At 36.3% G+C, this 21,403-nt stretch overlaps 1 protein-coding gene across 2 annotated transcripts in view; it reads left to right on the forward strand.

Annotated features, from left to right (window-relative positions):
- Window positions 1-11,563, forward strand: part of LOC136838734 (neutral amino acid transporter 9-like) — a 30,955-nt gene extending 19,392 nt beyond the window's left edge. For both annotated transcript variants that reach the window (XM_067104169.1, XM_067104170.1), the window contains exons 11-13: window positions 3,104-3,208; window positions 4,158-4,399; window positions 7,503-11,563. In XM_067104169.1, coding sequence (XP_066960270.1) covers window positions 3,104-3,208; window positions 4,158-4,399; window positions 7,503-7,671 — 516 coding nt within the window. In that variant the 3' untranslated portion in view covers window positions 7,672-11,563. The remainder of the gene's footprint in view (window positions 1-3,103; window positions 3,209-4,157; window positions 4,400-7,502) is intronic.
- Window positions 11,564-21,403: the final 9,840 nt, after the last annotated feature.

The following is a 21,403-nucleotide window of genomic DNA, read 5'->3' on the forward strand; positions in this document are numbered from 1 at the left end:
CCTTTAATCATAAATAGCATTATTTCATGCCAGAAGGACAAGATGCTTCAAGCAGTGAATCAGCTTCCTCCACATATAATAATCCCTTTGTATTCCTATGTGAGTCTGATTACTGTTGTGTTCCCATGAACTCAACTGATGCAGCTTTCTCACCTTCACTTCTTTCATCATCTCATTTCTGCTTGCATACTTCTGTATAGTTTGCTACTTCCGATTACTTTGTCACTCACATTTACAGCAATCCCTCCATCATTTGCTGTAATAAATGAAAAAGGAATGGTGAGCAGGTTAGCCTAGGCTGTGTAACTTCAAAACTACCTGATATTCCTACCATAACACTAGCTCTAAAAAGAAACACTGAACAAATTTTATAGAGTTCAGTGAAATAAGTGTTATTCATGCTATCTTTCAATAATAAAATACAAAACAACCAGAAAAGTATGACTTTATAGCAAGTAAAATGAGTCATTCAAAACTTAACTGTAGCCAAGTTTATCTAAACTTAGTATTCATGATCAGGCAGCTACTATCATCAAGGACAAGACATCCAAAGGCATTGTATTTTCAGTATGTATTGAATGCTGTGTATATACAAATGTAACTAGAAAATGGTTACCAGTGATGCTGAACAGTAATGTACATGTAAATACATATGCTTGTTTCCACTTGACTGAATTCCAGCATAATCTTTCTCATTAGTTCCTTTGGTCTTCTTGACTAGTAACTGTGCTTCTTCATCGTTTTGAGTTGTTCCCTGTTAGTGAGACATTCCTTTGCCAGGTGGGCCTACCCTGTTGCACCTAGGAGACCCCCCCCTCTTGCCTGTGAATATTCTTAAGCTGTGCTAAGAAGCTTCATCTCCCGAGCCCACTGTCAAAGCTGTTCGCGTTCGTCATGGTTCTGTGTGATCCCCAGGTGTGACATCGAGTCACACCTCTGTTATCCAGTCAGAGGAGCCTCTTCTGAATCCAGATGCCCCTCAACCTTCTCTCATCATCCATTGGACACTTCTCATACTTCTGCCATGATCTTCCACTAGATCATGGGTTGCTTAAGTATCCAATTGCACAGATATTCAGTTGTCTTTTCTTGGCCATTGCAAAGGAAGGAAGGCCAAGGAAGTCCTTGCTTCTTTTTTACCTTACTCAGCTCATTGGACTGTGTTGGAGTTATGCTCAAATGTTTTTGCTGAAAAATCGTGGCTCTTATGAAATCGCAGTAATGTTGCTCTATGGCCCCAGTTTGCTCTTGGGACCTCTGCAACTTGCTTTCACAGTAGAGATGCAGTCTCCTTGTGTCTGATCCCATGGTTCCTGATCTCTTTGCAGATATAGGAGATAAATTCGTCTCCACTCCCATCAGAGCTGCAGTCAACTACTTGGGTACACCAGCCTTGTTGTTGTTGTACCAGTAGAGGACTCCATGTCACCAGTCCTGGAGAGCTGCTATGCAACATCATGGGCAGTCTTATCTACCTCAGAGGTCTCATCTGTATTTGTCACATGTATTGCTCAGCCTCCCTGGTTCATACTCCCAAGTTGCCCTTTCATTCTGACAGCCAAGGCAAGTCCAGAGGTAATAAAACTTCATTCATTCAATTTCTTGCCCTTGACTGGAATTGGTAGAAACAATTAAAGCTATTTGTCACATGGGTTAATATCTGTCATCAGGTAGGAATAACAAGATTGTGAAAATAGAGTCAAGCCAGGAAAGAGTTTTACATATGGATGGAAACAAATAGTACAGATGTCTTCCTTTAACTGCTAACCTTTGCTTGACACTTGCTGCACATGGGGGATCTCCTAGTAGATGAAGTCTTATCATCCCTCTGATCTCACTTCTTATCAGGATCTTCCTTCGTGAGTCTGTTGGTGTGGATCCTTGTGTTTTTAAGGTTCACAACGGTTATTATCTTCCATTCCTCAACATGGACCCCCCCTTCCCATTATTTCTGATTGCCCTCAGCTACTACCACTGGAGTCTGGCAAAAATGCATATACTTGACAATAGGGTAACCTCCATGTTAAAGAAGGGTGTCATTAGGGATTCTTCCAGAGTCACTGAGATTCTGCAATTACCTCTCCCTTGCCCCTAAATTTTTTTTTTTTTTTGGCGGGGGAGGGTGGAGGGGATGGAGACTGATTACATATCTTGACTATCTTCAACAGTTTTCTTTGATTGACTCCATTCTTTATGAAGACTGTGGAGTTCATCCAGAGATCTGTCTGCAAAGGGATTTTCTTGCTTCAGTAGACCTCAGGGACACATACAGGTCCTTCTTCATATTTATATGTACTGCCCCCAGGTCTTAACAAGGGCTCTTGTTTCAGTTGCTGCCTGGGCACAATGTCAGGGTTAGAGGCTTTGTTGTTACCCAGACAACAGGTTATTCTTGGCTCCTTCTAAACTTGTGTAGGTCACTGGGCATGCAAATCAACTTGGGAATGCACTTTTAACACAGAATTGGTCCATCTCTCAACTGAAGGACAGAGTTTGTCTCCTCTTGAAGACCATCAGTGAGTTTCTTCACTATACTTGTCTGACATCTGAACTTTGTTAGGCATTGATATGTCACTTTTACTATATCTTCAGAACATTTAATGTCCACTCAGTACTTGTTGAGTCATCCAAACAGTATATATTTTTTCCTGTGATGTAGCAGTTTTGTGTTGTTAAGTACAACTAACCTTTGTCACTCTTAAAGAGTGCAGTTAAAGGCCAAGAGAGGGATTGCTTATGTAAATTCACAATGAAACATGAGAAATCATGGATGAGCTAATTAGCATAGGTTCTTTTGCTAGGTAAAATACAAATTACTTTAGAATTTGCTATTTTGCGTTTGGCCTCTTGAACCCGTAAATATCCTCTTGTTAAAGCAAGAACTATGAACTTTTCTTTTGGTATGTTTTGACAATCTCTAGACCTGAAATATTGTAACAAAATGTGGTTGTTCCATAAATCAATGGCCAATGAAAATCTTGAACTGTGAGTATGTGAATATTACAGGCTTAGAAATGGTGTAAAAAATTTCATATGTATGGTTAATGTGTTCTATTGTAAATAATAACTTTGGTAGTTCTTTGAGAGAAAATTTCTTTTGCAGGTACGAGATTTGTCAATTGCGTATATTTTGGTTGCTGCAACATACATTCCTATTGGTGTCCTGTTCTACTCGACTTTTCCATTACCAAAGTTCTGTGTTGTTGATGTGAGTAATTTTACTTTGTTATGTAGTGATAATATTTCTTAGCATACAGAGTAAGTTGGTGATTGACTGGCTAGAATGCCTGTTATGTAGTGATAGTATTTCTTGGTGTACAGAGTAAGTTGGTGATTGACAGGTTAGAATGCCTTAAGTTTATTGGTGGTTGACGATGTAGAGACACGGTACCTCTGAATTTCTGCCAGTTTAAAAGCTTAGGACTATGAGAAGTTAGGATAGTCTTATTTAAATACATTGTTAATTGAAAAACCTGGTAACATTTGTAGGTGATAAGAATGTCTTTATTGCAGTGAAAATAAAATTAATTGACACTGTGCACCAAGTTCTGGGAGAATTTCTGATGTTATTTGACCTAAGTGGTTGTCATTTGTGTGTTTAAAAAAACCATAGTTTTTGTCTTTCACTGTGTAATTGTTGTAAATTTGTATAACAAGACCACTGGATCATATTTCTTTGCTTTCATTGGATTTAGCCAAAAGATCATGTCTGAAATGAGGTAAAAATTGCAAATTAGTCAAGTTAAAGTAGTCAGCCATTATAATAAGAGGAAACAGAAGGGAACAGGTGAAAAGTAGAGGGCTGAAAGCAGTGCAGCTAGGCCCAAAGGGATGCTGAAGTGAACCTTTAGTGCCATCTCTAATTATGTGCTATGCAAGACACACTAGTTGGTACCCCGTAAAAGTTCACCCTCTAATAAGGTCCCACCATAACAAGGAACACATTAACTCACAGAGCACTGTCCCTACAGAAGAGTGCAGAAACTCGGTGGCTAAAATGAATATTTATTGCTAGAGGTCTGAAATAATGCTGCAAGGTCATCACAGTTTTCTTGTCTACTTTTTATTCTCATTTATATATCTAAGTTTATTTTAAAAGAGTCCTTGCATGTCTGGAAAGTGCAGTCAGTTCTGATATTGTTCATTTATCTTTTCAGAATTTTCTTGACAACTTTCCGCCGCACGATATAGTTCTGGCAGTTGTGCGTGGCTTCCTGTTCTTCCAGATCTTGACTGTATATCCCCTGCTGGGCTTCTTTATTCGCAACCAACTCTTCACTTATTTCTTGGGTCCAAACTATGAATATGAGCTATGGAGGGTTGTCATCCTCAATGTGTGTCTAGTTACACTGTCAGTACTTGTTGCCATTTTCTATCCGAATATTGGGTTTATTATAAGGTAAGTATTTTTTTTATTTAAGTAAATACAATAATCTTAGTTATACATTAACAGGGAACACAGGGATGGGACAGTTCTAGGTAAGAGTTCTGCTTTTACCCTTAGCCTCTGCCAGCCTGTCCTTGCAAATTATAGCTTAAACTTGCAATTTATTTATATGAACATATGAACACACTTGAGTCAATAAAGTCTATAGAAACCATAGTAGCAGGGATGGTTAAACACTAGTATAGTCCAGTAAACATGTTTGTTCGTATGGGGATACAACCCCTTCATTGCAAGCTGTAGCGGTTGTTGAATTTGTAACAAAGTAGTTAACTGAGGGAGATAAGGGTTAGGAATGGGTAACCCCTCACTTGCCTCCTGCTTGCCACTTCACTCTTTCTTCAGCAGCCATCACAAGAGGGTGCTCCTGCTCCTTCTTTCCTGTGCACTCTTTGGATCCTTAGATGTGTGCTACCATTGTTTCCTTTGCCTCCTTTGTGTACATTTATTCTACTTTACCTTGTGTTTGGTGGCTTTTTTTTCTGTGGAAAAGAAACATGATCAGCACTGGTGTGGGGGTTATGAGCAGTCTTGTAGTTGCATCATGTCTCCTGTATCAGTAGACCCATATGTTTTTATGTGTATTGTAGGGACATGAAATGTACTCATACCCTTCCTTTTGATGAATGTGCTTTTTGGTCCTCACCTTAGTGAGAGCAGTACATCAAGAGGAGGAAGAGAGTTGGGAAAAATTTCACAAGGTTCCTCATTCACAGCAGGGAGCCAGGCTGGGAGACAAATTTAGTCTCAGCAGGAGAACCAGAGTCCATAGGCCAGGTTAAGAGTTGCTTTTTATATAATCCCTGAAACGTGGAAATTTAAGGCAAATGATCTTCCTTCCTTACATTTAGAGTAGTCTGCGGGGCCTGATGCAAAGAAACTGAAGGTTTTTTAAAGATTTTGATAACAGAAGCATATGTTGATTCAAGACTTTATTAGTCCCCTTTAGCTTTTGTTTAGCTCTACTTATGTACTGTGTATTTGCATTTTCCAAGACATCCTGCCCAAAATTATATCAGGGGCAAACCTTAGAATTTGGGAAATTCCCACCTTTATAGTGAACAAAATCTGTCTGCTAGACACTCTACTCACAAGATTTTACTCCTTTGAATAGACATTTCTTTTTGCTCTGACACTGTAATTTAGTGTATTTATAACATGTGAATCCCTGGCTAGGCCTACTTTTGAATTTCTTAACTGATGGGCAGATGCTCAATAGTTACATGTAGTTGGGCAGAGTTTTGGAAGAGATCAGTAAGTTGGTTTTGCTGCCCACACCTAGTTTCTTAACAGAGAAAACATGATGAGGGTATCTATTTAAAATTCCTTCTGAGAAATTCTAAAGTCTCTGCTGAATACTATCCCTTTTTTTGCAGTGAAGGATTTATGAGGGGTAAATGCTTCATTATCTCCATGTGGAGAAGTCCAGAGTTAGACAGTAAATGTAAGTTCCATTACATGCCTTAACTAGAGTGTTCCTGCCATAGCATTTAATTTTTCGGGGCAGGTTGTCAGTTGTTTGAGAGACATTTCAAAGGCTCCTATGAAGTCAGATCATACTTCTTTTTGAAAATCCAAATGAGCCAGATCAGAGTTATGATGAACCAGACATCCATTAGTTTTGGGGGAAAATCACACTTCTCATTCAGGACATAGGAATCAGTTATGTTAACTTTGACACATTCATTAGTTTTGGGATAAAATCATATTCCTCCTTCAGGACATAAAAATTAGTTAACTTACTCGCAAAATCTGCAGTTTTACCTTACAGTGAACAAAAGCTTTTTTTGCAGCAGTAGTGTCAGAGAAAGTACCGTAAGCTTCTCAGTAATGATGGTCAGATGTAACTGTAAGCTGAATTCTTTGTATTAGGTCATAAGGTTTCATGCTATTGAATAATGATTTGGTTTGGTGGAAGTTGATGTTTGGTCTTCAACAGGATTAGAGTCACTTGAAGAAAGCTCAGGGGTTGTCAACAGCACCAGGGGTAAGTAAGCAGGTTCATGGGAGGGAAATTTGTTATGAGACAGATCCATAAATACGAAAGAAAAGGTGTAGATGATAACTGCTTGAAGATATTAAAAATGTATCATTTATAGTTCAGAAATATCACATTCTCAAAAAATTGGCATAGTTGACTACCCAAATGGTCCACTACATACCCTGCCCATACTGGACAGCACCAAAACAGATAGAGATGCACAAGTATGAATTAAACCTGCCTGTTTGGACGAAAACCATGAAAATCAGGAATCATCTTCTATTTATCAGTAATGGTGGGCTTCCATACTAAATACAAGGGTCCTAACCCAATGATTGGCATCCCCAGGAACCTGATGATCTAACCCTTTAGGATAGTACTGCTAAACAGGCCCAGACCATTAGCTTCAATTGCAGACTTCTTCCCAATCATGATCACCTCTCCCATTCATCAAAACATTAAACTTTTGACAAAAGTGGAAATGTCCATGCTATTTACTTCATACAGTACTTATTATCAGCACTTGTAAGTGGATTTCCCAAGTTTGAGAACCTGCTCACCAATCACATACCTTCAACATGTAACATTCTACAGTGAAACCATGTGATTTCAACAAAGCAATCTCTCATGTAGGGGAACTTTTGTTCTTTAATAGTAATTTATTGCTTAGTCCAGAAAATGTAAGATTTTGAGATAGAAAATAATAATAAAAACTTATTGTCTTTCATCACATTGTAGTAGTTTTATATTTGTTAGGTGTATCCATAGTTCTATACGGGATAGTAAATGCCAACTGAGGTTTCATTCCATAATTTAATTTTATATTTGTAATTATTATTATGATTATTATTCAGGGAATAAACCCCTATTCATATGGAACAAGCCTGCAGGGGCCAATGACTTGAAATGAAAGCTTCCAGAGAATGTGGTGGCAGAAACAAATTATGTAAATTATAAAGATACAATTAGTAAATTACAATATTGGCATTCAAAGTTACTGTACATTGTAGTATACTGTATACCCACGTAGGGTTCATTGTCATCCCAAGAATGTAATAGGTTTTTTTATTTCCACAGGTGGGTTGGAGCAATCTCAGGCTTGGCATATATCTTTGTACTGCCTTGTGCAACCTACATGTATGCAATGTATGTTTACAAGAAGCTGTACTGGTACAATGTTTTGATTCATGGTTGCATCATCTTACTGGGGATTGTTAATTTTATTTCTCAGTTTCTTACTGTATAAAATGTCCAGGTTTGTGATGAATGTTTTTATCATTTGTAATATTTTACATTTGAATTCTTTGGTTTGTGTGTACATGTAGACATTTTGTAGTGCACAAATCAGTGTCTTATTTTAGAGTGAAATGCTGTGATTCAGATTTGAAATTGTTATGGCATTCATAGTACTGTATACTAATACATTTTTATTGATATGTCCTGAATATATAATGTACTACATCAGTGATACTATATTTATTTTTTAAATACTATATATACCTCATGCATTAAGAGAATACTGTGTATCTTCAAGAAGGCTTTTTCATATGAGTTGTGAAATTATATTATTTGCAAGGTTGCAGTGCTGAAGGTGTACAATTTGAAGTGTCAGTTTGTGATAGTTACTGAAGGTATGAGAACATATTTATCATATTTTAAATACTTGCACAGTAAGGCCTTTGTTCATGATATTGATGTGCGTCTTTGACAGTTATAGACTGGAGGTACAACTGCTACATTTCAGAATTGTGCCTTTATTATCATATTCTTGCCATAGAGTGATATTCTACCAATAATATTTCAGTAGCGGAGGCATGAGATACAGTATTACTTTCAGGTCATGGTTTAAGGTAGTAATGGATCTACACTGGTCTAGGTAAAGATTATGCTAATCAGATTCATTGTTACATTTTTAATCACTTTAGATCTTGCTTGTATTGAAACAAATGAATTTTTGGTGTAGGAAGTGTCCTCTTTTTTTTCTTTTTATGCCGATTTATGCATTATTCACACTTGCACACAGTTAAACTTTTTTGTATTTATGACATGGCCAGAATCTCATCAAGCAGGTGTAGCATAAAACTTCTGGTAATTAGCTATTAGTAATGAATTTTATTTGTAAATAGTTAAAAACTATAAACAACTACTAATGAAAATAATGTTTTAGGTAAAACAGACCAGTGTAAATCTGGAGCAATATAAAGTCTTGACTGTTTTCAAAGTACAGTATATAATTCTCTCCTTTTGGGGAATATATTCATGACCTTTAAAAGGTTTAGTTTTCTTTTAGCAAGCTTCTCTTTTACAACTGCGTCACTGAATCTCTTGACTCATTGCCAGTGATTGCCAGTGTTCTTAACTAATTTCACTACTGCAGATCAGTATTGTAGATCCTTTTTTTTTTTAACTAGTCTCTTCATTTGTTTCTTGAGTATTGATAATTTACAGGTGACTTTTTTCAGTTTAAGGTTTGTTCATTGCAAGTTCCAAAGATTAAAATTAATTTTAATAAGTTTCCACTAATTTTTGTGAGTACTATTGTATATTTTATGGTAAAGTATGGTATTTATACTATATCGTTACACACTTATTTACCATGATGTTTACTTTCAATGTTGTTTTTGTAAATTTTGCTTGTATTTCATCAACTTGTCATGTTTTAATATTGCCCTTGTGTCATATAATAATAGGAGCTATTTTTAATCCACCAGTAATGTAATACCTATAGTGATATTCAGCTAGTATTTTATAGAATTTAGCATTCTCTGCTGATCATATACATTAGTTTCAAAGGAAAAGAGTTTTGATTTTACACTTTTTTGGATGGAATTTCCTAAACATAGCAGCCATACTGGAGCGCTGACTTTCCTGAAGACTTAACAAGCTTTGTCCTTGTGTAACCCTGGAGGGCTACCTTCCCAGCAAACTTTACATTAGACTGATACCTGTCAACCTAAGTAGGGGAAATTTGGCTAATTTCATCTAGCTTCTGTCAGCTGCCATTAAAGCATCTTTTAAATTGCATTCCTTGTTTTATCCCTTATGTTCTTCCCTTAGGTTGGAAATTTTTTATTTAATTTTTTGTTACTCCTTTGTTTATCACAGGCTGGTAGTGGAAATGCTTTGATTTTTTCATTGTGCCTCATACAGAATCACACATTGGTAATGGGTGTTAGGCCAAAAATCTGCTTGTACATTTTATTGAAAGAATCTTAGTGGTTAAAACTTAATACAAGAACTTACTACTGAATAAGTGGTAGTTTAAGATGTCAGATTTTGAAGAAAACTGCAGTGCAATGAAAAATGCTAAGCAAAAGATGACAACAAGATTATGGAACTAAATAAGCTATATGCCTTATGTATTTTACATCTGATGAGAAGGTATGCAGTGTAAATAAAGTTCTTTGCAACTGTCTGTATGCATTACTTGTGTTAGGTTGACTGTCTGTACCTGTTTATTTTGAAAACTTACCTCAGCATATATACTGTGTTCTCTTTCGAGGATAATGAAAAATGTGCAGCAAGAAAAGACATTATTTTTCAGTGATTAACATTGATATCCCCAAAATTCTCCAGTATAAAGAGAGAAGCACAGTATTTGTTCTATAATTTACATGAATTGGGCAACCAAAGTTACTTGTGCTATAATTGTAGCTTGGTTTTCTTGGTTATGATTGAGTAAGGGCATAGGTGATGACCTACACCAGGTGGGAACTAGAAGAAAGTGTACGAGGTAAAGACTGGACAGAACACACTCCATGTGTGTAACCTGCAAAAGAGAATGTAAATGTTTATTGATAAGGAAGATACTGTTAAGTGAGTGAACTATACTGTAGTTCCATTTTTCTCATCTTTTCAGATGGTTTTTAATGCCAAATTTTCCAAAGATAATACTTTACGTAAAAACAGTGACCATGACTAGCAGTCAGGTCATGATATCTTGAGCATTTTACTGTGTTTATGAAAATTTCACTGTTGTCCTGTCTGGTATTAGCTACATGCTCTAGAAGGTAGCAGTTTTACCTAAAGATTTTGTGTACATTTCAGAATTTTTACATAGGTTTATGAGTACATGCATAGATGAACTGTAAATATACAATTAATATGTGAAAAGTAAACACAATCCAGTCAGACGGGCCCAATGCAAGGGAAGAGCTTTAGTGGTTGGGTTGAATTATTTAAATTCATAAAGCCCTGCTTGGCTGTTGGATGAACTAAGCAAGACTGCATCAAATATGTTTGGTTAGGCACATAATCTTTGTTCACTCTTGGGTGCTGAGAACATACCCCAGTAATGCTAGAACTCAGCTACTTGTTCTTTGAACAAAAGAGGTTGTTTGAAACATTAATTTGATATTGTAAAAACTTTGTGATAATTGTAAGAAAATAGCAACTAAACAGCAGATGTAAGTTCTAACTGGTTTTCAAGAAAACTGATTGCTATTGATAGAAAATTAAAATTTCAATGCTCATTTGTATATAATGTAAAGAAATTAGTAACTCCTATTTTTATACTGTAATATGTTCCATTATATAAGTATTTAAGGAACATAAATGTATTGACTATTTTTTAACATTTTTGAAAAGCAAACAAGAGCTTGACAAATCTACATTTAATTTCCACTTGTATAACATGGTTTTTTTTTTTTTTTATGACTTATTCATGGTGGACCAAACATTCAAAACTGCCATCTACAAAGTTATTACTTATGCTTTTACTTATGCCTATATGATTTTAACATATGTCTGTGTTTGAGTACTAATCTTGAGAGTGACTAAATTTTATCGTAGTTATTTTAATTTTGTTTTATTTCATAGTATTTTCAACTTCAGTTTTGAAATTTAGATGGGCCATTTGGAAGCATAAGTATGTTCTTCATCCCTTGAAACTTTTTGGATTCAGTAGTACTGTATTTATTTTTTTGCAAGTGTTGGAAGTATGTAAAAAACATATACCTGTTCTTTGGTAAGGTGAAAAAGTACTTAGCTTTTTTAAAAGTATTGCATATTTAAAGACACTATTAATAAAAGAAAAATAGAAAATATATTTTAAGAGTCTTTATGGCAGATGATGTTATAACATATTTTCCTTAATGAGAGGAAATAATCTTATAAGATTAAAATATTCAGAATTGAAATGCTTTTTTGGACAAATCCTTTATATGAATAGATTTTTGTTCTTAGATTTTTGTTCTTAACTATTTGAAAAATTTCAACCACAGTTTTCATTTGTAAGAAATGTACCCCTGAGTGGGAAAGTGTTTTTGTAGCAATATTAGGTTAATATTTTACAAATATAAATATTTATGAACCTAGCAGTATGCTGCTTTAAGCTTTAAATTTTCAGGGGACTATTCCCATTTGTTACGGAAAGGAATTGTCAAACAGAGCCTTGACACAACTTGCCTCCTTCTGGAGCCACGAGCACTGGTAAATCAATTTCACAAAACACAACTTTGCTGACTTACGGTCCTTAATGCCTTGAATTGCTACCACCCACATAGTGTAAAGTGGGCCTACTAGCCAGCTGCTGTCATGTATGGCAGGGATAGTCTCTCTTTTCCCTCTGTGAGTGAATCAGCTGCTGCACTTGTGCTGTGTATCCTGCTGGTGCCACCAGTCTGCCCAAATGCTGATGCTATTTATGCTCATCAGGGCTGCTGCCATGCCTCCTCCCCCCTTTGGGAGCTCCAGCCATTAGCCAGTCATATTGCAGTATTAGAAAGTGGGGGTTTTTTGTTGTATATTTGTTTAGAGTGAGAATATAGCTGCAGAATTCAGCACACCGAATTTAGTGTCATTGTACTGTGTTAAAGGTAACAGGCCTTCATGATTTAGCTGTGAACATGGATCTTGCATGTACAGTACTGGGTGTTTCGAAATTAGAGGCCCCCCCTCCACAGAACAAATGGAAAGTTATGAAGTTTTCTGCCATAGCGTATCTCCAAGTGCATTATTTTAAGTTTCTATTAAGCTATTTTCCATTTTACATTTCTTGTATTTTCAGACTGAGTGACGGAGTTAGATACAGCCATGGCTAACGACTCGGAGGAAATCAGATGGATTGACCGAATCCGGGATATAACCTTCAGAGAGGCCAGGGATGCTGGTGCATCCTTCATTTCACATTCCTGGATAGCTAAATGCATTAAAAGAGATGAAGTTAGAAACTGGAACAAAAATTCATATGACTGTCATCGAGAAAAGAGTGAGAATCTTGGAAGGCCTGAAGTCCTTCCTCAGGAGTCAAAAGACATCATAGTTGAGGCAGTGGGTTGACCAAGAAAGTCTTTACGTAAATTAGCGCTTGAACTAGAAACAAAAAGGGGAAAGAAGAGAAGTTATAGTGCTGCATATCGTGAGTTGAAAAAATCTGGTATCAAGCCATTTCATGTTATCAGCAAGCCCAACATCACTCAGCAACAGAGAGAAGACCGTGCATGGTTTTGTGGTTCATTTCTTAAAGATTGGTATGAATCTGACTTTCTCCATGTTGCCGCATCAGATGAATTCTTCATTTACACAGTCAGGAAGCCAAATCATAAAAATGACATCATTTGGGCTGCAAAGTTGGATGATATCAGTGATGACGTGCGGTATCGCCAAGTTGTGAAATTTCCTGGATGTTTGGGAATTTTTCTCTGTTTCACAGCCAAATGGTTAATGTGGATCATCAAAGAAAAAGGACAGTCATGGAATGGCGAATACTTCAGAGAAACTGTGCTTACTGGTGGAGTATTTCCTTTCCCCAAATATCTTGAAAATGTGTTATCTGTTGAAGAAGTCACATTTTTGCATGATAAGGCACCATGTTTCAAGGCTCTTCAGACACAGAGCTGCTTGAAACAGTGGTATCGATTTCTTCTCGTCAAGTGAATTTCCAGGTAGCTCCCTGACCTTAATGTGTGTGAAAACATTGGTGGGATCTTGAAGGATTGTGTTGAAGCGCGCACAGTGAACTATGATGGTACAGTATACCAAGCCTTGACGACCTGCGAAGAGAGGTGACCGAAGTGCTCAGGGAAATGGAGTTTGAGTCTCGGCTTTTTTGTGATTTGCTGAAATCATATCCCTCAAGAATGCAGGCTGTGGTACAGGCAGATGGAGGCCACACAAAATATAAATACTCGGAGAGAAACTTAAATGAATACTTGTTCTGAATTACTTTTGTTTTTGTCCATATCAATTTTAGTTTATGCTGTAGAGGGGGCCCTCTAATTTCGAAACACCCTGTATTCATGAATGGAGTAGACTTTGGGCCATGAATATTAACACTTAGAAAACTCAAAGTATGATAGTCGATCTAGAACATTTTTACCTTGGCATTCCTGATTTACATTTAATTGGTACTGTTTTAAGTGTCAGCGACTTTCAAGATACTGTATTAGGTGTAACTTTTGATAAATTCAGAAATGTTTTCAAATGTTTTGTGATAAAGCTATTATAACTAAGTATTATAGATCTTTTTGTCCTTGTTTGGATAGAGAGATATCATCAGTCAAGTTTATTTTGCCAACTCTTAATGTTCCCCACAGGGGGTTAGTGCCATCAGTGCACCTCATGTGATGCACTGTAGGCATTACAGTACTTAAGGTTCTTTGCAGTGTCCCTTTGGCCCCCTTGCTTCAACCCCTTTCATTCCTTTTGCTGTACCTCCGTTCATATTTTTTCGTACATATTACTTTCCATCCTCTCCAAACAATTGTTTCATAGTGCAACTGTGAGGTTTTCATTCTGTTACACCTTTCAAGCCTTATTACTCTCAGTTTCCGTTTCAGAGCTGAATGACCTTATAGGTTCCAGTGCTTAGCCTTTGGCCTAATTTCTATATTCTATTCTAACTCTTGATGTTGACTTTTGGCATAGTAGATGTGAAAGTGAGTTCATTTTTTGTTGCAACAGCAAACATCCTCTACATTCTTCTTTGCCTGACATAGCTGTTTTCATTCGCAACACTAGGCAGGTTGCTGCTGCAAAACAGTGTGTTGTTTTCTGTTATCAAGTTTAATACTACTCGGCTTGCTATGGGTTATATTTTGGCTACAAGTAAATGTGGAATAGTTTTTCTAGTGTGGTTGTGCAATCTTCTGATGAAATGTTTAAGTGAGGAGCAGATTCATTCCTGCATTTTGTTAACATCTGAGTTCATGTTGATTTATTTATCACCTTTCCTATAACCTGTCTCTTCTTGCAGGCTGATTTCCATTTGGAGCCCTCTTGGTTTTATATTCTGTTGACTCTGTCCAGAAGAGTGTTCAGCTGAAGATTTAAAGAAATAAAGAAAGATACGGATCTCATATTAGTTGTGACTCTTTAACAATCGCATAGGATACAACTGTTCACCCGTTGATGGGTCTGATTCCTCATCTGGTTGGATGATGACACTTTTCCATGCTAGATCTGGTTAAGGTAGTCTAAATCTTTTGTAGGATTAGTTTGGCTCTTCTGTACATCCCATGTGTTTGGATGTTCAGTGTTGCATACAGGACGAATTTCATGGATACCTAATCAGGTGGTGATGTCCTTTTTTTTATTTGTTGAGTTTTGCCATCTTGGTTTTGTTATAGTTGTCTGGAGTTGTGCTTGACCATGTTATTATTTTTGATAATGAGCACACATTCTTGTAGAACAGGCAAATTTACTCTGAACTCACAATCTTTGACCAAAGAGAGCATGAAAAATGGAATCAAGGTGAAATTATTTGAAATGATTTTACATAGTTTTAAATACAGTAATAGCAAAAAGATCTGAATAGCATTAAAATTAATAAATAATAAATGAAACATTATGTAAGTAAACTTAATGTAATAATCGAGTACATAGACCTTTTAAACAAGTTTTGTTAGAAAGAATAGGTACATCAGGCAAACTGATTTTCTAACAAGTCTTTTCAATCTTGCAAATTAGCCTTTTTTCGTTGATTATTAATGTTTAATAAAATTTGGCCAGTACTCATTTGATTAAAAGAATTCTGAATCATACACTTATTCCAGTCTTGAAAAGTTATTATGGTTCTGTATAGTTATTTACAATTTTGAATAATCATTTATAGTCATTTATGACTCGATGGTATTTGCAGATTATTAAGGGCCCCATACATGTTCAAAAAAAGCGTCAAAATTTTGCATCAAAATTTTGATATCAAAATTTTGATGCAAAATTTGAGTGTGTGTAGGACGTTTTGATGTCAAAAAAAGATTTGAAGCAAAATTTTGATTGATCAAATCCGTTTGATATTTTTTGACGAGTCGTCAAAATTTTGATGAGTGTGTGGGCTCCTGTCAAAATTTTGATCAAACTTTTTAGTTCGCAGGTGACTGACGAGGAGATAGGATCGCCATGTCTGTGAAGAAGGAGGCCGAAAAGAGATTTTTGATTGAAGTTTTAGGAGAATTCTGTCAGCAGTATTTTAAAAACGCTGACATTATCATAATCGAATTTACTTGCTAAGGATAATTATCCAAGGATTCTCTCTCTCTCTCTCTCTCTCTCTCTCTCTCTCTCTCTCTCTCTCTCTCTCTCTCTCTCTCTCTCTCTCTCAAAAAAAAAAAAAAAAAAGGAACAGACACGTGGAAAATCATACAAGGATCCATTTCAACCAAGACAAAATCCACGCGGGATGGGCTTACATTACAGCTAAACCTGCGTTTCTTTTTTATTATTTTTTTTTTTACTCTGTCTCCTGTTTTACACAAAAAATTAAACTATATAACTAACAAATACCTCAGGACAGCACAAAAATGAGAAATATCCAACAACCAGATATAACTGGAATCATGAACCTTCCCTTACCCAAGCACTTATTATCAACCATAATTATTATTCGTTATAACCTTCCATATTATTCGTTATAACCTTTACGTTTGCGAAATTTTCCTCTGCGTCAGAGCGTGGAATGTGAAAAATTTCTCTTGCAAAAGGTGAGCTGAATTTCTACAAAATGGCCTCTTCAACTAATAGCTATCATTTCAATGAAACAAGGAATATTTCCACTTCATCTTTTCCTCTGTTCATGATGCTCACAGTGCCAACACTAGTGCTATGGCCACTGATACATCCATGTCGAAGATTTTGACGATACTGAATTTTGATGGGAAAAACGCCTAAACGTGTGTGGGCAATTATGCATCAAAATTTTGTATCAAAGTTACACGTCAAAATTTTGATGCAAAATTTTGACGCTTTTTTTGAACGTGTATGGCCACCTTTACTTATATGCCCATTTTTAAGAATTATATATACAGTTGTTCCAAGGAGGGTTTAGTTAAAACTGCTTTTCTTGTTTGGAGAATAATAAACAGGTTCTACATCTACATATGTATTTCATACAACAGAGAGCAAGGAATATAGACTCATACAGAAGTCAAACATTGAGAGTAGATCCTCAGAGTTTCAGTAACTACATCCAGTTGACATTTCTGAAGGTCGTCACCAAGCATCCGAAGTTTGTTATAGGGCGTTTCAAAGGGCGTCAAAGTTTTAAACTTCTTGGCAGTTATCTTCAGGATGAATAGAGTGGTTTTAAAGGGATGGGATTCTGTGTCTGTTATACAGTATACAGGGTCCAGCTTCACAGGTTGGAGCAGTGCTAAATTCCTGTGGGTTGTCAGGGGGTTAAGGAGTTTTGGTGAAACCACCTGCTGGACACTGATGGTTGCACTCATCTCTGTATGCGAATGTTTGAGATAAGAAGAATCCCCAGTAAATTAGTGTTGATTGATGACAGCTCCTGGTTGGTCTGTTAGCTTAGCTCAGAAGTGCTGGCAGGTGTTGAACTATCCACGACTTGTCTGGGGGAAGAGAATTTCCTGTTTGATGTTAAGGCCAGGTTTCTCTTCCCCGATGTTTCTGAGAAATAGGCAGTAGTGGTCTGCTGTGATGTCAGTAATTTCAGAGTTATATTTTCTTGTCTAATGCTGGTTAAGGTGCATCCATATATTCTGTGCGTAACAGTGGTAGTCTACAAGTAGTAAACTCCAAGTAAGATTTGGTATCTTCCAACCCAGACCAGCCCATCCCTCTCACCACTGGCCCTCTATAATTATGGAGAATGACAGTATCTTGGTTTGGGCTTTGGCACGATACAGAACATCCTGGGGTCTGAATTTGTCACCTTGAGCCTCTTGTGTATTACCGTACTCTCCTCTTTGATGGCATAGCTACATTAGTAGTATGTGTATAATATGGGTATTTAATCTTATGAATGAAAATTCAGACATATAGATAGTATAAAAGTATACTTGAATGTGTCCTTTTGCAAGGAAATTCAAAACCAAAAGAGTAAATGCCATATCACGGGTTGTGGCCCAGTGCAAAGATTGAGAATATGAGGTCACCACCCGGTGTGAGGCAGCTCTATACAAATGAAGTAATGCAGCATACAGAAATGATGTTGAGATACTCAATCAATTTATTGACAGGAGGGGATGTTGGCTTCAATTGTGCTCAGTTAGTATTCAGATGTGAATGGGATCGGACTCGTATGCTGGTGGATTTTGGTGCTGAGATCCAGTTAGAGGTCCAGTTAAATGAATATCAGATCTTACTGTTTTCTTCCATCGTTTTGAGAATTAACCCTAGTCCATTGTATTCTAACTTCATTTTTGAAGTAGATTTCAATATCCCCTAAATTGAATGTAACTGATTGGGATTCATAGGAGTAGAAATTGATTTTTATTCATCTTCCACTTTCATGATTGCCATTTTCATATGTAGATGATGAGGGAAGCATTACTTAAGAGATGATAGTCAGGAAAAACATAGTTCATTGATTCTAGCATATCTGTCTTATAAGAGAATTTTAAGGTTGAGAAAGCTTTCTCGGTCAGTGTTATTAATATTTTTAAGCAACAGCCCTGTCTGTGATGAGAGACATCATTTTCTCCGAAAATCTCATCACACTAAGCTGTAGTGTTTTGTGTTGGATAGCAGGTATGCTAGACTTTACCGAAGGTTCTTTGAAATGAGTGAGCAGATGACAGTTGTTTCCTGTTCTATCGTTTAATAGACATTGATTTTGCATATTGCCAGCAGGGTAGTCCCCATAACCATTTTGGAAGTAAAAAGGTTAATATAATTTCCAATTACTGTACCTTGTACTTAATACTTGCAGATATCTTCAGTGACAGTTTGAAAGTAATCAGTTTGTTAATGCCAATCTTCCTGGTGCTTTGTAACTGTATGTGATAGCCTCATTACATATTGATTGATGTATGTTATCAGGTTCTTTTTAGGTTGTTTTCTCTGTGTAACTTGGTCAGCTCTGGTCTACGATAGTTGAGTCATTGGCAAAATGGTTGGACAAATATACCCCCTCAAAACAAACTAAAACAAATTAAGAACGAAGTTAAAAAGTGGCATTCTTCTACCCAAAAGCAAAGAATTAATGAGGTTATTTTAACAACACTCAGAATAGGACACTCCAGACTCACACATGGTCATCTGATGTCAACTCCGCACACAAACCCAATAACTTGTAAAAGATGTAACATCCCAATAACAATCAAACATATCTTGATTGACTGTCCCAGATGGCATCATGAAAGAAATGCTTATTTACAAAATAAATCAATAAAGGATATTCTAGCAGAAGGTAATAACTTTTCAATTAATAATATCATTCTCTTCTTAAACAAAATTAAATTGATAAGTAAAATATAATCTTCCCCCTTTTTTCCCCTCCATTTTTTTTCCTCTTTCCCTCTTGATTTTTTTTTTAATTCCCCCCTTTTCTTTCTTTTCCTTTTTTTTTTTTCCTTTTCTTTTTTTTCCTTTTTTCCTTTTTTTTATTATTTATTTATTTATTTAACTACTTAATTTTTTATGTACTCTTTCCCCCCTTTTTTTTCCCAGCCCGAGAAGAACCCTAAAAGAGTTCAGAGGTCTGGTTAAACAAATCATTTATAACTAACTAACTGAGTCAACTGGTAATGCTAATTTGTGGGGTCTATGTTGGTTAACTTTTTCTGCCTTAGCCAAAAGCCTGGTTTCCTGTTTTGAGGTCATAAAGCTTGAGGGTCACTTTTCACATAGCAGTCTATTTATTCCATGTTCTGTTATTTTTTCCTCCCTATTGGAATGTAATTTAGGGTATCCCTCAGTATGTACTTCATAGGTGTTAAGGTAATCTTCAAAATATTTCAAGTTCTTTGTTGTTAGGTTTTTATGCTTTACATTGAAGCTCCATTTCTAATTTGAAACCCTTATTTCTTTCTGTTGCAGCTGTCCCTACAGTATTGTTGTGTTACAAGATTCATGCAGTCTGTATCTAGTACTGTACTGTAAATGCTTCCTTTCTTCAATCTCGTCATCCATCCTCTCTGACAATTACTTCTTAGTGCAACTATGGGGTTTTCTCCAAGTTCCATCCATTGATCCTTGCACTTCACATTCTTTATTTCCTGTATTTCTCTATATTGCTGCCCAACCACTTTAGCTTCTTTTCACTGTTCTGAGTGCTGAATGGCTGAAAATGCCTCAGTGCTTGGGTTGACAGTGTGAATTTCATAAAATCAATCTCTCTCTCTCTCTCTCTCTCTCTCTCTCTCTCTCTCTCTCTCTCTCTCTCTCTCTCTCTCTCTGGCTTAAACTGAAATGACATCTGGTATACATACTAGACCGTTTTGCAAAATATGGAATAAGGAAACACAACCTGATGATTTGGAATTGGAAGGTGACCTGATTGAAGGTGGTAATTAAAGAGGCATTGTATTTACTTGAGTTGTGGCTTAAAATACTGTGCAGTATTTCAGTATGCATATTCTCAACAGGTTAGAGAAAGGAAGTGGTGAAATTCTCAAGGGATGAAGAAGGTGGTTTGAGAAGAGGAAAGAGTTACACAGAGACATTGTGTAGCAGGATGCGAACTTAGAAATATCCCCTTCTAATAGCTTTTGGTGATTACAAGAAGGCATTGACTGTTCACAGACCATTATTGTGGAAGGTGTTGCTTCACTATGGCATTCCCATGAAGAATATCAAGGTAACTGCAACTATCCATGAACAAAGTAGGTGCAAAGTTAATATTGGTAGGGGCTTGCCGAGGAAAGTTGCTGTGGACATTGGGATGTTACAAGGGAATGTTATTTCTTCGTAGCCGTTTACCCGTCTCACGATTTTATAATAAAGGAAGTGGTTGGAGAGGGAAGAGGTTTAGAGCGGAGTGATGAAAGAAACTTGACACACTTAAAATATGCAGAAGACACCTTTTTAATCAGCAAAAGCCACAAAGTTTACAAAGCTTCCTTAATAAAATTTATCAAGTATCTAGAGACATGGTACTCAAAATAAATCTAAGGAAAATGGAAATAATGATAGAGTGTGCACAAAGGGACAAATTAAAACTAGATGGAGAAGATCAATTTAGGAACAATGAACCCAGTGCAGGTTGTCTTGAATTGGAATTTATTTAAAGACTGAAGGAGGCAAATTAATCATTCGACAGTGAAGAATGTTTGAAAGTTGCATACTGTACTGAAATTGTGTACAGAAGTAAGATTATACATTAGTCAGATCTGCATTGCTATGCAAATATAAATCAAGGTTTAAGAATATTAGGTGTTAAGTAAAGAAAACGATGGTAGTTCCGCATTTGTAGATGAAATGATAATGAAAGAAAGAAAGAAAAATAGTTCAGACATGCTTTGCAAAAAAAATGCGGAATAGTATGTGATAGAACTAGCTGAACTCTTGTGGGCACGAGAAGAGTTGGATGACCCAACCCTAGTCTTGCAGTAAACTGATGAGGTATATAGTACATGTGTAGAAAATAAAAGCTGCTATATTTTGGATAAATGTGGATATTTGTGGTTGTTGAAATAAATAGTAGAAAGGGTCTGTTTAAAGTGTTCTTTGGGAAGTGCCAACTGCTATTTTGCTTTGCTTTTGTCCTATCCTGCCCAAACTGATGTTCACAAATCACTTCATGAAAAGTCATTCAGATAAGTTCGTGAATCTAGAAATGTGATTATTCAGTAATC

Source organism: Macrobrachium rosenbergii, chromosome 5 (assembly GCF_040412425.1).
Source record: "Macrobrachium rosenbergii isolate ZJJX-2024 chromosome 5, ASM4041242v1, whole genome shotgun sequence".
In the NCBI taxonomy this organism is placed as follows: domain Eukaryota; kingdom Metazoa; phylum Arthropoda; class Malacostraca; order Decapoda; family Palaemonidae; genus Macrobrachium; species Macrobrachium rosenbergii.